At 58.2% G+C, this 13,286-nt stretch overlaps 2 protein-coding genes across 2 annotated transcripts; one reads left to right on the top strand and one right to left on the bottom strand.

The window, feature by feature from the left end:
- Positions 1-615: 615 nt before the first annotated feature.
- Positions 616-4,889, bottom strand: CCDC116 (coiled-coil domain containing 116). Its single transcript, XM_042782903.1, has 6 exons — positions 4,818-4,889; positions 3,399-3,935; positions 2,619-3,281; positions 1,165-1,500; positions 894-990; positions 616-836 (listed from the first exon to the last, which is right to left on the bottom strand). The coding sequence occupies exons 1-6, from the start codon at positions 4,887-4,889 to the stop codon at positions 616-618; spliced, it is 1,926 nt and encodes a 641-aa protein (XP_042638837.1).
- A 2,803-nt stretch (positions 4,890-7,692) lies between these two features.
- Positions 7,693-9,071, top strand: YDJC (YdjC chitooligosaccharide deacetylase homolog). Its single transcript, XM_007955427.2, has 5 exons — positions 7,693-7,856; positions 7,950-8,109; positions 8,298-8,397; positions 8,472-8,649; positions 8,741-9,071. The coding sequence occupies exons 1-5, from the start codon at positions 7,693-7,695 to the stop codon at positions 9,069-9,071; spliced, it is 933 nt and encodes a 310-aa protein (XP_007953618.1).
- The last annotated feature ends 4,215 nt before the right edge of the window (positions 9,072-13,286 follow it).

Raw genomic sequence — 13,286 nt, forward strand, 5'->3', positions numbered from 1 at the left:
GTGGTTTGGGCTTTGCTTCTGTGAAGACTGACAGCCTTGGAGACCCTCTGGGGCAGTTCCACTCTATTCTCTGTGGGAGCTGTGAGTGGAATGGACAGGGTGGGTTTTTTTTTTGTTTTTTTTTTAGGGGGTTGCCTCATTGGTATGCACCAACATTTTTTGCCTGCACATTTTTTCCTGCCTGTTGGCTCAGAAGTTTTAGCTCAGAGAGTAAGCAGACCTTTGTTAAATGGATCGATTTCAATGTTAATGGGCTTTCTGTCCGTCCTGCTAGTGCTAGACTTAATAGTATGTCAAAACAGACATGCTTGGCTTGGTTTTGTCTCTCCCTCTGCCTTTAATCTCTTACCAAAACGCTCAGCTCTTCTCCTTCCAGCAGAGCATGCCTCATTGAGATGTGTTGCCATTTTGTGAACTCTTTCTGAAGCCAAATAAACACTATCAAATGAATTTTGTCTTGTATTTTGTTTTTAACAAGACATAGACTTTATTTCTCTCACTGGCTTCCCTGAGGGTCTCAGCAAAGCCCCTCGTGGGCATTCCAGCTCTAGGCCAATGGGGGGGCCAGCAGCTTGGGCAGAGCAAGGACTCAAGCACTGAGTGTGTCCCGGAGGGTCACAGGGGGTCACTGTAATTCACATTCAAGCAGCTGTTGACCTCAGCCTGCACTGTGGGCTCAGGGGGTACCTGGAACTCAACTTTGCCCCCCAAATTGTGCTGGTCATCATTGCCCTTGCTGGTCTCCACGTTCACCACTTCCTTGGATCTCGGCAGGCTGGAGTCAACTCTGGTGCCAGAGGCCACTGAGAGCTTGGGTTCCAAAAGGTTGGCACTCTCTTCCTCCTCCTCCTCCTCCTCCTCCCCCTCCCCTCCAGCAGCGGGCTCTTGTGGACTGAGTAACTCTGTGTCCAGGGATGGGTAAGGCTCAGTGGCTTCATCCTGGTTGGTGGTAGTGGTGGGCTTGGGCAGCGTGGAGGGTGACTCGGTGTGCTGGGAGGGGCTGTGCTGGGAGGCGGTTTGTGGGGAGGCGCTGGACTGGGAGGCGGTTTGCAGGGGGGCGCTGGACTGGGAGGCACTATGTGGGGGGGTGCTGTGCTGGGAGGCACTGCGCTGAGAGGCGCTTCTTGGGGAGGTGCTTCGCGAGGAGGCGCTCTTCTGGGAGGCACTCTTCTGGGAGGCGCTGTGACGGGAGAGCTGGAGGGCCCACTCGGCCTCCTCCAGCCTACGCAGAAGGCAGGTCCAGTCAATCTGTGAGGACAGGCGGATGTTGGAGCCTTGCACCTTCTTGAGGCCCAAGAAGAGGTCCAGGAGCACCTCCGTGACAGGGAAGGAGAGGAAGCCCAGCTGCTTTCGTAGGTTGCTCTCAAACTTGTACTTGTAGAGGAGCAAGGAGACGGCCTGCTTGATCAAGAAGTTGATGGTCTCCTCCTGCCAGAGGCTGGAGAAGTGGGATGTGGTGGACTTGGACGAGATGGAGGGCAGTCGCTTTTTCCTGGTGAACTTGAGGTTGGCATTCTGAACAGCAGCCAGGAAGGAAAAGGGAGAAGGTCATGTCCCTGGCCCCATCCTACCAGCGGCCCTGTGATGACCTCCAAAACAGCCATACCAGTCCCACTGTCACCTGCACAAATGCCTCCCCCCGTGTCACTGTAATGGTACACCTCCATTAGGCCTCGGCACACCTCCCATGCTGGCTATGCACTTGGCACATCTGCCAATCTGTATGCCCATCACACTGTCACACCTACCAGTCTCAATTAAAGTCAGTGGCCAACAGTTACAGCATCAGGCAAGCCCTCCCGGCAGTGGCCACCCTGGCCTGGCTGCAGCCTGCTCGGGCCTTGGCAGGTGGTGGGGAAGGCTGGAAGGCTATACTGTGGACTTGGCAGGGTAAGGCCACCTACATCTCCCACACACTGCTCCCAGGCACCCCCCTTGCACAGGGCAGAGTGAGGAGAGGCCAGCCTCAGGCAGCTGGATTGGGGTGGTACTAGACCTAGGAGGTGGGGCCCGAGTCTGGGCTAAGGCTGCTGTCTACGTGGCAGGGCCGCCACAATGCACTACAAATGTTAAAAACTGTACCCAGAATGAAAATAGCCTTTATTCATCTTTGACAAGCCCTGGTCGTAGGATGAGCAGGATTTCTAGTTTCCGGTCACTTTGACCCCTGCCCAGGAGGTTGCCCCAGTGGCAGACCATTTGCTGGGTCCCCGACCATGTGACGGGGGCCGCTAGGAGTGGTGGGTGACAGAGCCTTTCCTCTGCTGAGCTGTCCCTGAGCACCCCAGATGTCCCCTGGAGGAGGTCACCTCTGGACAAAGTGAAGTAGCAGATGTTGAAAAGCTGCTTGTGGAAGAGTGTGGGGACAGCGTGGAGAAGAGGTGGCAGGTAGAGGGATAGGAGGGAGAGGCCACTGCAGGGGTCACCAGGGGAGAGAGGCAGGCATGGTGGGAAGGCGCGTCCCCCGTGACCCCGGGAGCAGGCAGGGTGATGTGCAGGCCTCTCCACAGCCGAGCCCTCAGGCTGGGGTTCGGGGGCCCAGAGATGAGCAAGGAGGGGTTCTCCTCTCTGACCTCCAGATCAGATGCCTCTTGCCTGGGAGGTAAGGGGCCCAGGACCTTGAACTCTTCTGGAGGGGTCCCCTTAAGCTTGAACTTGGTGGCCACCTGGGTGCCAGACACGGAGGAGCCCTCTTCCACGCCATTGTCCTGTCCTGTGCTCGGGGCACTCTTTCTGAAATCCATCGTGGGGCCGGAAGCTGCGGTGGACGGCGACTCAGAGGGTTCCTCCCGGCCTGTGAAGTCCTCCCTGGGCGAGGGTGGCAGGGAGCCCGGTGGCAGCTCAGAACTAGGTGGGGGCTCTGGCTCGGGAGTGGGCTTGTCGGCTTCTGGGAAAAAGAGGGGGCAGCCATCGTAGCGGCGGGCGCCGCTGAGCTTGTCCACAGCCTGGCACACCACGCGCTGCAGGGCTGGGAAGAGCTGGTGTTTGGCCAGAAAGTCCAACGTGCAATACGGCTCTCGAGTGGAGCAGTAGCCCGGCACGTCGAAGGAGGCCGGCTGGCCCTGCAGTGACCTCATCTCCTTGTCGAACTCTCTCTTGAGAAAGATAAGCTCTCGCTGAGTGGGCCCCAGCTCCGATGCCGCAGGCGTGCCGGGGCCTGACCCCAGCAGCCCTGAGAACCAGGGCAGTGGTTCCTCTGCGGTCCACTGGCTGCTAGCCTGGCTGCCCATTGAGGCCCACAGCAGCGACTTCCTAAGGCAGGAGGGCTTACTCCGGTCTTTCTGCAGAGAGAGGGAGGGCGCGCTCTGAGCGGCATTGGGGGCAGCTTGCCCAGCCCAGCCCGGCTGGGTCCTGGCCTCCAGCCCACCTGCCAGGACACCCAGCACCGGACACCTCACCCCTTTGTTCTCCAACCGCAGCAGGCATTTGAGGTTCCTCTCCAGTAGGAGTCTGTCCTTCATGGGGGGCAGCGAGCCTGCACCGTGGGGACCCAGGCCGCTGTCACGGCTGTGCAAGCGCACACCACAGGCCGAGAAGCCGCTAAGGGAGTCAGTCACCGAGCTAGAGCGGGATGGGTAGTTGTTGAGTCGCCCGGTACAGAGGCTGGGCTGTGTGCGGTGCCGGTGCACGGTACCTGGGCTAGGCCGGGCCCGTGCCCGCCGCCCACCGCTGGGCACCTCCATCGGGTCCTGCACGTCCACCAGGGGCTCTCCGGCTTGGGTCCTCACGGTGGCCATACGCTCCGTTGCCGCCTCCACGACCGTCTGCAAGCTGTCCAACACCTGCCCCTCAGCCAGGAAGTCCAGGAAACTGCCAAAGGGCTTGTTGCCCCAGGCGCCTCGGCGTGGGCCCGAAAGCGATGGTGGGTGTGGCTCCTGAGCCAGCTTAGAGGTTGGCCTCATCTCTGGGAACCGTGGCTTCCTGGGTGGCTGTACCTGCAGATGGCTGTGTCAAGGTGGCCAGGGATGTCCCCCTGGGACCCTCCTCAGGCCCTAGGAGGTGGGAGGGGGGTAGGCTGTGGAAGGAACCGAGTTCTGGAGACAGGTAGCCCTCTAGTGGGGCCCTGGCTCTGCCACTTGGAGGCTGTGTGACCCTGGGCAAGGTGGTCCTTCTGGAGTTCCCTGCAGAATGCGGATCTAACTAAGGGTGCTCTGAGCCTCCTTAAGGAGCTCTGGTGCTGCAGTGCCTAAGGCATCTGACTGCTAACCAGAAGGTTGGCAGTTCAAGCCCACCACCCACTCTGAGGAAGGACAATGGGGCAGTCTACCTTGGAGAAACCCAACGGGGGTTGCTATGAGTTGGAATTGACTGGACGGCAGTGAATTTGGTTTCTGAACCTCCCTGACATACACATACATACATCTTTACATACTGGCGCCCGCTGCTTCTCTGAGTGACTGCTCACACTGGGTGACAAAGCTATCATGACACCCCCTGAAATCTGAGGAATGTCTTATCTGCACTGTGGGGCGGCTCCCACCACCTGAGGTCCTGGCCCCCTGTGGTCCTGGTGTACGGCTGTTCCTCCAACCCCATTCTCTCATAGCCCTAAGTGGACCACTAGTTCCTCCCACCGGGTTCCAGTCCACCTAGCCCCTCCCAGGCCACCGGAGGTCAGAGGCCATGGGGAGTGAGATGAAGGGTTATCAGGGGCAGGCTAGGGCTCTGAGGAGTGATCAAGACAAAACAGGACGACTGGAGGCCCAGGACAAGGGGAAGTAGGTATGAGAAGGGGGCGCTGTGGTCCGGGACGCAGCCCAGGTCAGTGGCAGACACGTGGGGGACCCCGGGGCCTGCGCCCTGCCGGGCACACTTACGCGCGCCATGTACGTGGTGTGGCCCGCCTCGTCGTCCGCCAAGTACCCGGAGTGGTGGCGGCATCTGGCCATGGTGCTAGCGGTCCGGCCGGACCCCCGCCTCCGCTACGCCTGGCTGCACCGCTCTGCGCCAGGAGGGGTTTTTGGTTTTGGGGTTTCGAACCTCCCTGAGATGTACATACATACATACATCTTTACATTCTGGACGCCTGCTGCTTCTCTGATGTGCCTGCTCACACTGTGTGACAAAGCTGTCAGGACACCCCCTGAAAGTTGGGGAGTGGCTCATCTGCACTGTGGGGCCGCTCCCACCACCTGAGGTCCTGGCCCCCTGCAGTCCTGGTGTACGGCTGCTTCTCTAATCCGATTCTCTCTCCCTAAGCCGGAGCCGTGTGAGGGTTCGCCCAGCGCCCCACGGCTCCCAGCCTCTGTCCTTGCGTCCGCCTGCCAGTCTATCGCGGGTCCCTCGCTCCCGGTACAGCTTGGCTTTTACGCGACCGGCCCCAGCTCTTCCAGGGACCCCCACCCGGCATCTGCGGGCCGCACGTGTGCAGCGTCGTCGGGGGTGGGGTCCCGCGGACACCCGTGTCCCGTCCGAACATCTCCGGGATTGGTTTGCCTGGCCCTGCCTCCTTCCAGCCCCGGGCGGATCTGCTTACCTGAGCGCACGCCGGGCTCCGCGCGGGGCCGCAGAAGCCGGCGCTCGCAGGCGTACGAAACACAGTGCCGAGGGCCTCCCAGCACAGAGGCTCATTTGCTCATTTGCATGCTGCGTTCGGATTGGCTGACAGGAACCCGCTAGCTCCTCCGCACAATGATGAGGGCGTGGTCTGTCTTGGCTCCTCCCCCGCCTCACCAGGCTCCGTTCTCCGCACAAACGCGCCAGGTTCTCGCCCGAGGGATGCTGGTCCTCCTGGTGCGCCTGGAGGGGAGCGAGGGAAGTCTGCAGGCTGGAGGCGAAAGGTTACACCTGCGACCTCCTCACCACCGCTCCTTGTGCAGTGTCGAGGCCGCGAGGCTCTGAGTTGGCCTCGCCCTGGCGCGCGGGAAGGAGTTCCAGCTCCAAACCACCGTCCTGACTCTGCTGTTCCCAGTAGGCGGGTGTAACTCAACCGCTGTCGGTATGTTTTTCTCCGTGAAAGGGATTGTATGTCCTTCCACGTGGCCGTATCGTGATTAAATAAAACCTTGATGCCACACTCCTGCACCCCAGTAGGAAACTGTACCTCCTTTCCTCCTCTGCCTGCTAAACCCAGCATGTCACCTCTTTGAAAAGCCTTCCCAGAAGGCTCCCAGTTCCCAATAGAATTCACCCTAAAGCCTCAGCTACAGCGTTGCTACTTATTTTCCGACCAAACGGCCCTCCTTAGGGGTCAGATGGAGGCGCATGACCCTGATACTTCCAGTGCCAGCCCAGTTTGGGAATAAAAATGTACAGATAGATACAGCCTCTGTGAAGTCGATTCTAACTGGAGATCCCAAGTGTAGCTATCATACACAACTACGCTCCATAGGGTTTTCAATGGCAGAGTTTTTGGAAGGCGGGCCTTTCTTTCCAGGTGCCCCTTGGGTAGATTCGAACCACTGACCTTTTGTTAGCAGACCCACGCCCTTTGTACCACTCAGGCACTCCGCCTTACCCAGCAGGTACTTTATAAATGTCAACTTCCTTCTTCCAGTCTCGGGCTCCGCAGAGCGTTTGGCTTGGATGAGTGCCCCAGTGGAGTTCATGTGGTTAGTTCTCCAAACTGAATCACCGCTGGGCTTGAACGCAACAGTCCTTGCGGCAGGGCCACGGTGAAGGGCAACACGAGGCCTATAATCCCTGCAACGCCCACAAGATTGGGAGTATTTAGTACTGCGGACGCACCTCCCAGAGGCCCCAGCTCAGTCCCCGTTCCACCAACCCTGGCAGGGTCGTCTCAGGCATGCCCCTCTGTGGGCGTCAGTTACCTCCTGTGTAAATTGGGAACAACATTAACAATTTCATAGGCTGGGGAAAAAAAAAAAAAATTACATTTTACATATGAAAAACAAGACAGCCAACATTTCATGTAAAACTCTGGCGAGCAACCACAGCAGTGAAAAAACTTTTCTGGACCCCTGAGGTAAAATGAGTTTATGAAAACAACAGTTGTGGGCTTGGGTTCAAGAGACGGAAACAGGCTAACTCTTTCTTAAACCAAGCATTGGTAATACGTGTATCTCTTCAGCTTTTTTCATTCTTTCTGAAACATACTGGATTAAAAACATACTGGATTAAAAACAAACTGGATTAAAAAGCAAAGGTCAAATTGAAGAAAAACAGTCTTTACAGAAAACAGTTTTCTTATTGTTTAGAGCCTTTACAAATAAGAAAAACTTCTCAGAAAAATTAGCAAGACAAACAGGCAATTTGAAATAGAATATAAATGGCTAATAATAACACGCAAAGTTCATAGCGACAATCTATCCAAGGAATGAAGGCTTACAGGAACGGGAGAGCGTTGCTCTAACCCTGATCTCAAATAACACAAAAAACCGTTGGGTGGGGAGAAGAGGAATTGAATCTCTTTATTTGCTTAGAGAAAATACTAAGACACTTCCAATGAACAGTGGTGAGTTCTGAGATGTTTCTCTCTAGGTTTTTCTTTTTTTTTTTTTTGTATTTTCAAATGAAACGTCACTTTTGCAGGCAGGGAAAGTCCCGCATGGCAATAAATGGGGCTAGGGACTCTGGCGGGTCGGTGCAGCGCGCTCAGGCACCGGCAGGCGGCGAGAACAAAGACGGTGTGCGGCCGCGGCGAGCGCGCGTCGGGGGCGGGGCCACGTCAGTGGGCGGGGCCTCGCTGTCCCGCCCCCTCCCGCCGCTCGGTAGCTGCCTGCCGAGACCGCGATGGACCTCCCGCGGGTGCGGCTGGTGGTCACCGCGGACGACTTTGGTTACTGCCCGCGGCGCGATGAGGGCATCGTGGAGGCCTTCCTGGTTGGGGCAGTGACCAGCGTGTCCCTGCTGGTCAACGGCGCGGCCGCGGAGAGCGCCGCGGAGCTGGCCCGCAGGTGAGAGGCGCCTCCTACAGGGCGCACGCGGGGCGAGGAGGGACCCCCGGGTGCCCTGGCCCGCAGCCTCCTGAGCTCCCGCCCCACTCGCAGGCACAGCATCCCCACGGGCCTCCACGCCAACCTGTCCGAGGGGCGCCCCGTGGGCCCGGCCCGCCACGGAGCCTCCTCGCTGCTCGGTCCAGAAGGCTTCTTCCTTGGCAAGATGGAATTCCGGAAGGCGGTGGTGGCCGGCGACGTGGCTTTGCCCCAGGTGCGGAGGCGCTGCTGTAGGGATGCTGGCGGTGACTCAAGGCCCCGCCCCGAGGGCCCTGCGAGGCCGTTCCGGGCAGGAGCGAGGGCCGGCCGCTCTGTGCTTTACACGCGGGCGCAGGCGCCAGGACAGGGCCTCCCCGGAGTTCCTTCAGAGGCTCAAAGGGATCTACGGCCCTCCCCCTGCAGGTGCGGGACGAGCTAGAGGCCCAGCTGAACCGCTTCCGGGAGTTGCTGGGCAGGGACCCCACGCACGTGGACGGGCACCAGCACGTGCACGTGCTCCCAGGTGCGGGACGCTCCCAGGTGGGACGTGGGCTGCCCCCCGGAGACGCGCTGGGTCTGACTCAGCTCTCCCCGCAGGCGTGTGCCAGGTGTTCGCGGAAGCGCTGCAGGCCCATGGGGTGCGCTTCACGCGGCTACCGCTGGAGCGCGGTGTGGGCGGCTGCGCGTGGCTCGAGGCCCCAGCGCGTGCCTTCGCCTGCGCCGTGGGGCGCGACGCCCGGGCCGCCGTGGACCCCTTCTCCCGCCACGGCCTACGGTGAGAACCCCTGTCCCAGTCCCGACCTAACCCCACCCACCGCGACCCAGCGGGCCCCTCGGCTGACGTCCCCCTTGCCTGGCGCCCCCAGGTGGACAGATGCTTTTGTGGGGCTGAGCACATGCGGCCGCCACATGTCTGCGCAGCGCGTGTCCGGGGCGCTGGCTCGGGCCCTGGAAAGCGTCCCGGCGGGCCACGCCCTGACAGCGGAGCTAATGGCACACCCTGGCTACCCCAGCGTGCCGCCGGCTGGGGGCTGCGGCGAAGGCCCGGACGCCTTCTCCTGCTCCTGGGAGCGGCTGCACGAGCTGCGTGTCCTCACGGCACCCACACTGCGGGCCCGGCTTGCCCAGGATGGCGTGCAGCTCTGTGCTCTAGACATCCTGGACTCCAAGAGGCTGGGCGAGGGCCCTCCCCGGTGAGCCCACTCTGGAACCTTCTCCACTCTGACTCAACGGACAGCCAAGGACTAATACCTCCTTAGTGAAGAAGCGAGTGGGAGCGGCGCCCTGGGGCCGTAGGGACCCCGGCTTACAGCTATGGCCTGAAATCTCCCTAGCCCTGTGCTGCTCCCTAAGGCAGGCCGGAGCTCCTGCAGCCACTTCCGGCTCCAGGGTGGGCCAGCCTGCAACACCTGGGCCCGGCCTGCAGATTGTCTGGGCGTCGTGGGTAGAGGTAACTGCATTAATAAAACGGCAATCTGTGTCTTCTGAATTGGGGGAGTTTATAAACGGTGCCCGGAGACCCTCACAGACACAAGGACGCACCCAGAACCAGCTCCCAGGTCAGTTTCTCAGAAAAGATCTGCAGAAGACTCCACCCACCCACATTCTGCTTTTATTCATGCTTCCACCTAAAACCAACCCAACCCTCTGCCAGAGGCCATCGCGACTCACAGCGCCCCTAGAGGACAGAGTGTAACTGCACCAGAGGCTCTCCAAGGCTGTCAATCTTCACAGAAGGAAAGCCCCCCCCCCCACTGCCATCACTGACAATGGTGTACTGACCATGCAGTCGCGTTCCCTAAAGATCGACAGGTAGGTGGACAGGCTGGCTGATCAGGTGCGTCTAGGCAGGGGGGATGTGCCCATGACCCTGTATAGGGTGAGCAGATTATGTTTCTACATGCGTATTTGTATGAGCTGTGAGAATATCTGGGTGTATAGTGATACTGACAAGGGGCAAGGTTGTAGTGGCTTCTTGTTCACAGCCAGCTACCCTAAGGGAGTGAATGGTTGGACCTCTTGGCTTGGGACATCAAGCTTAATTAGCATAACATACTACACAAAAACATTGTTCTACAATCTAGTGAGTAGCGATTGGGGTCTTAAAAGCTTGCAAGTGGCCACCTAGATGCAATAGTGGGTCTCTTGTCCAGAGCAAAGAAGAATGAAGAAAGCCAAAGACACATGGAAACAATTAGTCCAAGGGACTGGTAGACCATATGACCATGAGACCCGAAGAACTAACTAGATAGTGCCTGGCTACCACTTTCAACCACTCAGAGGGGAATCTATGTAGGAGATCTTGGACAGAGTGGGAGAACAATGTGGAACAACAACAACAACAAATTATTTAAAAAAAAAAAAGATCGGGTTTGCTGGTCTGATAAGAGCCTTGTGGAACCCCTGAGACTATGGCCCTTAGTTACCCTTCAGGTCTGGAACAGAACTCACTCCCTTGGCTTCCAGCCAAACAACAGACAGGCATATGGGGTGGACATTTACATCAGGTAGATACACTCCTTGAAGCCATCAATCATGGGAGAACAGAAGGGGGAGTATTTGCACAAGGAGACAGCTCAGGGGGCAGGAATGCATAGGACAGGAGGACACAGGGAAGAGGTAACTATTGGGAGGAAGTCATTAAACAAAATTTGTATGAACTGCTGTATGGAAAATGAATTTGCTCTGTAACTTTCACTCAAAATAAAAATTTCCCTAAAGAATCTTCCCTAAAGATTGACAGCCTTGGAAACCCCCTGGGGCAGTTCCACTCTGTCCTCTAGGGGCGCTGTGAGTCGGCATCGACTGGCAGTGAATGTGGTTTTCAATCTCAACGGAAGCAGATGACCACGTCTTTCTTTCTGCTGTGCTGCTGGGTGGGGTCAAAAAGCCGACTTTCAAAGTTAACAGTCAAGCACACGCTGCCCGCACCACCTAAGGAACTTTGCCCCTTGCCGTGCATTTCAATTTCCCAGGAGGGGGCAGCATTCTGTGGATCTGGACTCTGGGATTTTCTGATTGGTCCCGGTGATGACCTGAGGTGCCAATCTAGATCCAGATCGAAGGTCTTGAGACAGCAGGGGGTTGAGCACGGAGTCATCCTGCCTCACTGCAAAGGGCAAGAAATGCAGACGGGACACCCAGTCCTGGCTTTGGATGAATCTTATGTTTATAAACTGTGACGTACCACTGTCCCTGTCGCACACACCTACAGGTGGAGATGGCTGAGCTGGGCTTTGACCTGCCTGTTCATCTCTGACATGCACTGAGTCCTAGTCTGGGACAAGCGAGAAGGGCTATGCTGGCCGGCAGCTCCCGGGATGTGACTTCCTGAAGGGTAAGGGGGGGATCTTCCGCTTGCCCTCCTCCCCTCGCCTGTGGCTCCACAACCCGCATCTTTATCCAACTTCACCGTGACCTGGCCACTCTTGCAGGCTGCTGGCTGGAGCTGGGACGAGGGGTAGCCAGGAGGCAGGCTCTTGGCAGAGACCTTTCCCTCAGAGGGGGTCTGCTGAGGATGCAGCTAGCTGGAGGAAGAGGCTTGGGTGGGCAGGAGAGAGGTTTGGAGTCTGCAGTTTCCAAATAGTCATGGGACTGCAGTCACCCAGGAAGGGAAAGGTGAGCTGAGCTGAGGGCCTGAACTAGCCCCCAGGGCCGGGGGCTATTTAAAGGAAGTAAGATGTCACGGCTTGAGATAGAATACAGCAACTGAGGGCCAGCTCACCATGGGAGAACGGAGAGAGTGTGTGTGGGGATGGCAGCAAGGGGAGGGAGTCAGTCAGTTACCATAACCCGTTCATTACTCCGTAGTTTGTTTGGCACCAGGCCAAGACCATGTGCCTGCATACAGCCCAACCTGCAAGGAGCTTATAAGAGGAGCACACATAGGGACAAGGGGTGTGAACTGACTGCACTGCCCAGAGGGCGGCCAGGACAGGGTGGGGAGCATACTCTCGTCGTGGCTTCTGTAGGGCATCGGAGCAGGGCTGATGCCCTCCCCAGTGAAACAGCACTTTCTGCTCTGAGCTCCCCGAATCGCAGTGCCCTGGGAGGGTGGTCAGCTCCTGAGGCGAACTTCCTGCCTACCTGAGCCGTGGCCACCCACCAAGTGCCGCTGGGCTAGGTGCTGTGCTGGCTTCAGGGCCCTTGGCCCACTTTGTGTGCAGGAAGTGAGGAGGGAGAGGCAGCTTATCTCGGGACAGGGAGAGAGATGGATTTCTCTGGGTGTGGCAGAGGACCACCCACCTGTAGATAAGGTGATGAGGAAGCGCTGGGGCCCTGGCCAGGCTGCGGCTGGGCCCAGGAACAAGGGCTGAAGTAGCCGAATCTTTCCAGAAACTGAGCAGTTAACAGATGTGTGGGAACGGACAGGAAATGGACAGAGGGTCTGGCGGCTTCCTGCTAAGGGGAGGTGGGGCACGTGGCTGTGTCTGGGCTCAGAGCCCTACTGCAGGGAAATGGGATGCCTTGGCAGCCACTCTGACGATGTCCTTTGCCGTAAAGGGGGTAACAGTGCCCACGTGGCTTTGTGGAGACCCACAAAAAGGATCAAGGGCCAAGTCACTTCTTATTTGTAAAATGACACCCAGTGAAGGTTCTCCTCACCTGCAGCCCTGGTTCTGATCCTGTAGGCTGGGTCTCTGCTGGTGTGTCAAATTTCAGGCCAAAGAGTAAGTCCCGGGCTTGGCTGGGCCCTTTTCTAGTCAGGGCTTTGGCTGCACTGCAGTAGGCGGCCATGGGGACAGTGGCTGTGCTAGCCTGGCCCTGACCTCCAACACAGCCTCCTCAGGTCCAAGACAGCCCCGCTCTGGGGGCCCAGGCGGCCCCTGCCCAGTATGGACCACATCACTCTCTAAGGGCCGATAGGTTTTTAGTGATGTACCTCTGAGGTCACTGTCCCCATCCACAGAGACACCCACCAGGTCCTTCAGCAAGTCCCGATGGTTAAGAAGCTGCCTGAGGGCAAAGGTTCCAAGGCCAGGGCCACCACCTCACCCAAACCCCCCAGGGCACACAGGTCCTCCTGGTGGTGCCCACCTCCAAACCCACTGCCGTGGAGTCCATTCTGACCCACAGCGCCCCTAGAGGACAGAGTGGAACTGCCCACAGGGTCTCCAAGGCTGTCAGTCTTCACAGAAGCAAAGCCCAAACCACACCCACTGCCTGGAGTCCATTCTGACCCACAGCGCCCCTAGAGGACAGAGTGGGACTGCACCACAGGGTCTGTTAATCTTCATGGAAGCAAAGCCCCAACCACATCCACTGTCTGCAGTCGATTCTGACCCACAGCGCCCCTAGAGGACAGAGTGGGACTTCCCCACAGGGTCTCCAAGGCTGTCAATTTTCAGGAAAGCAAAGCTCCAACCACATGCACTGCCCTGGAGTCAATTCCAAGCCACAGCGCCCCTAGAG

The sequence above is a fragment of the Orycteropus afer genome, unplaced genomic scaffold (genome assembly GCF_000298275.1).
Source record: "Orycteropus afer afer isolate SDZICR_OR568_19922 unplaced genomic scaffold, OryAfe1.0 scaffold00502, whole genome shotgun sequence".
Lineage (NCBI taxonomy): Eukaryota > Metazoa > Chordata > Mammalia > Tubulidentata > Orycteropodidae > Orycteropus > Orycteropus afer.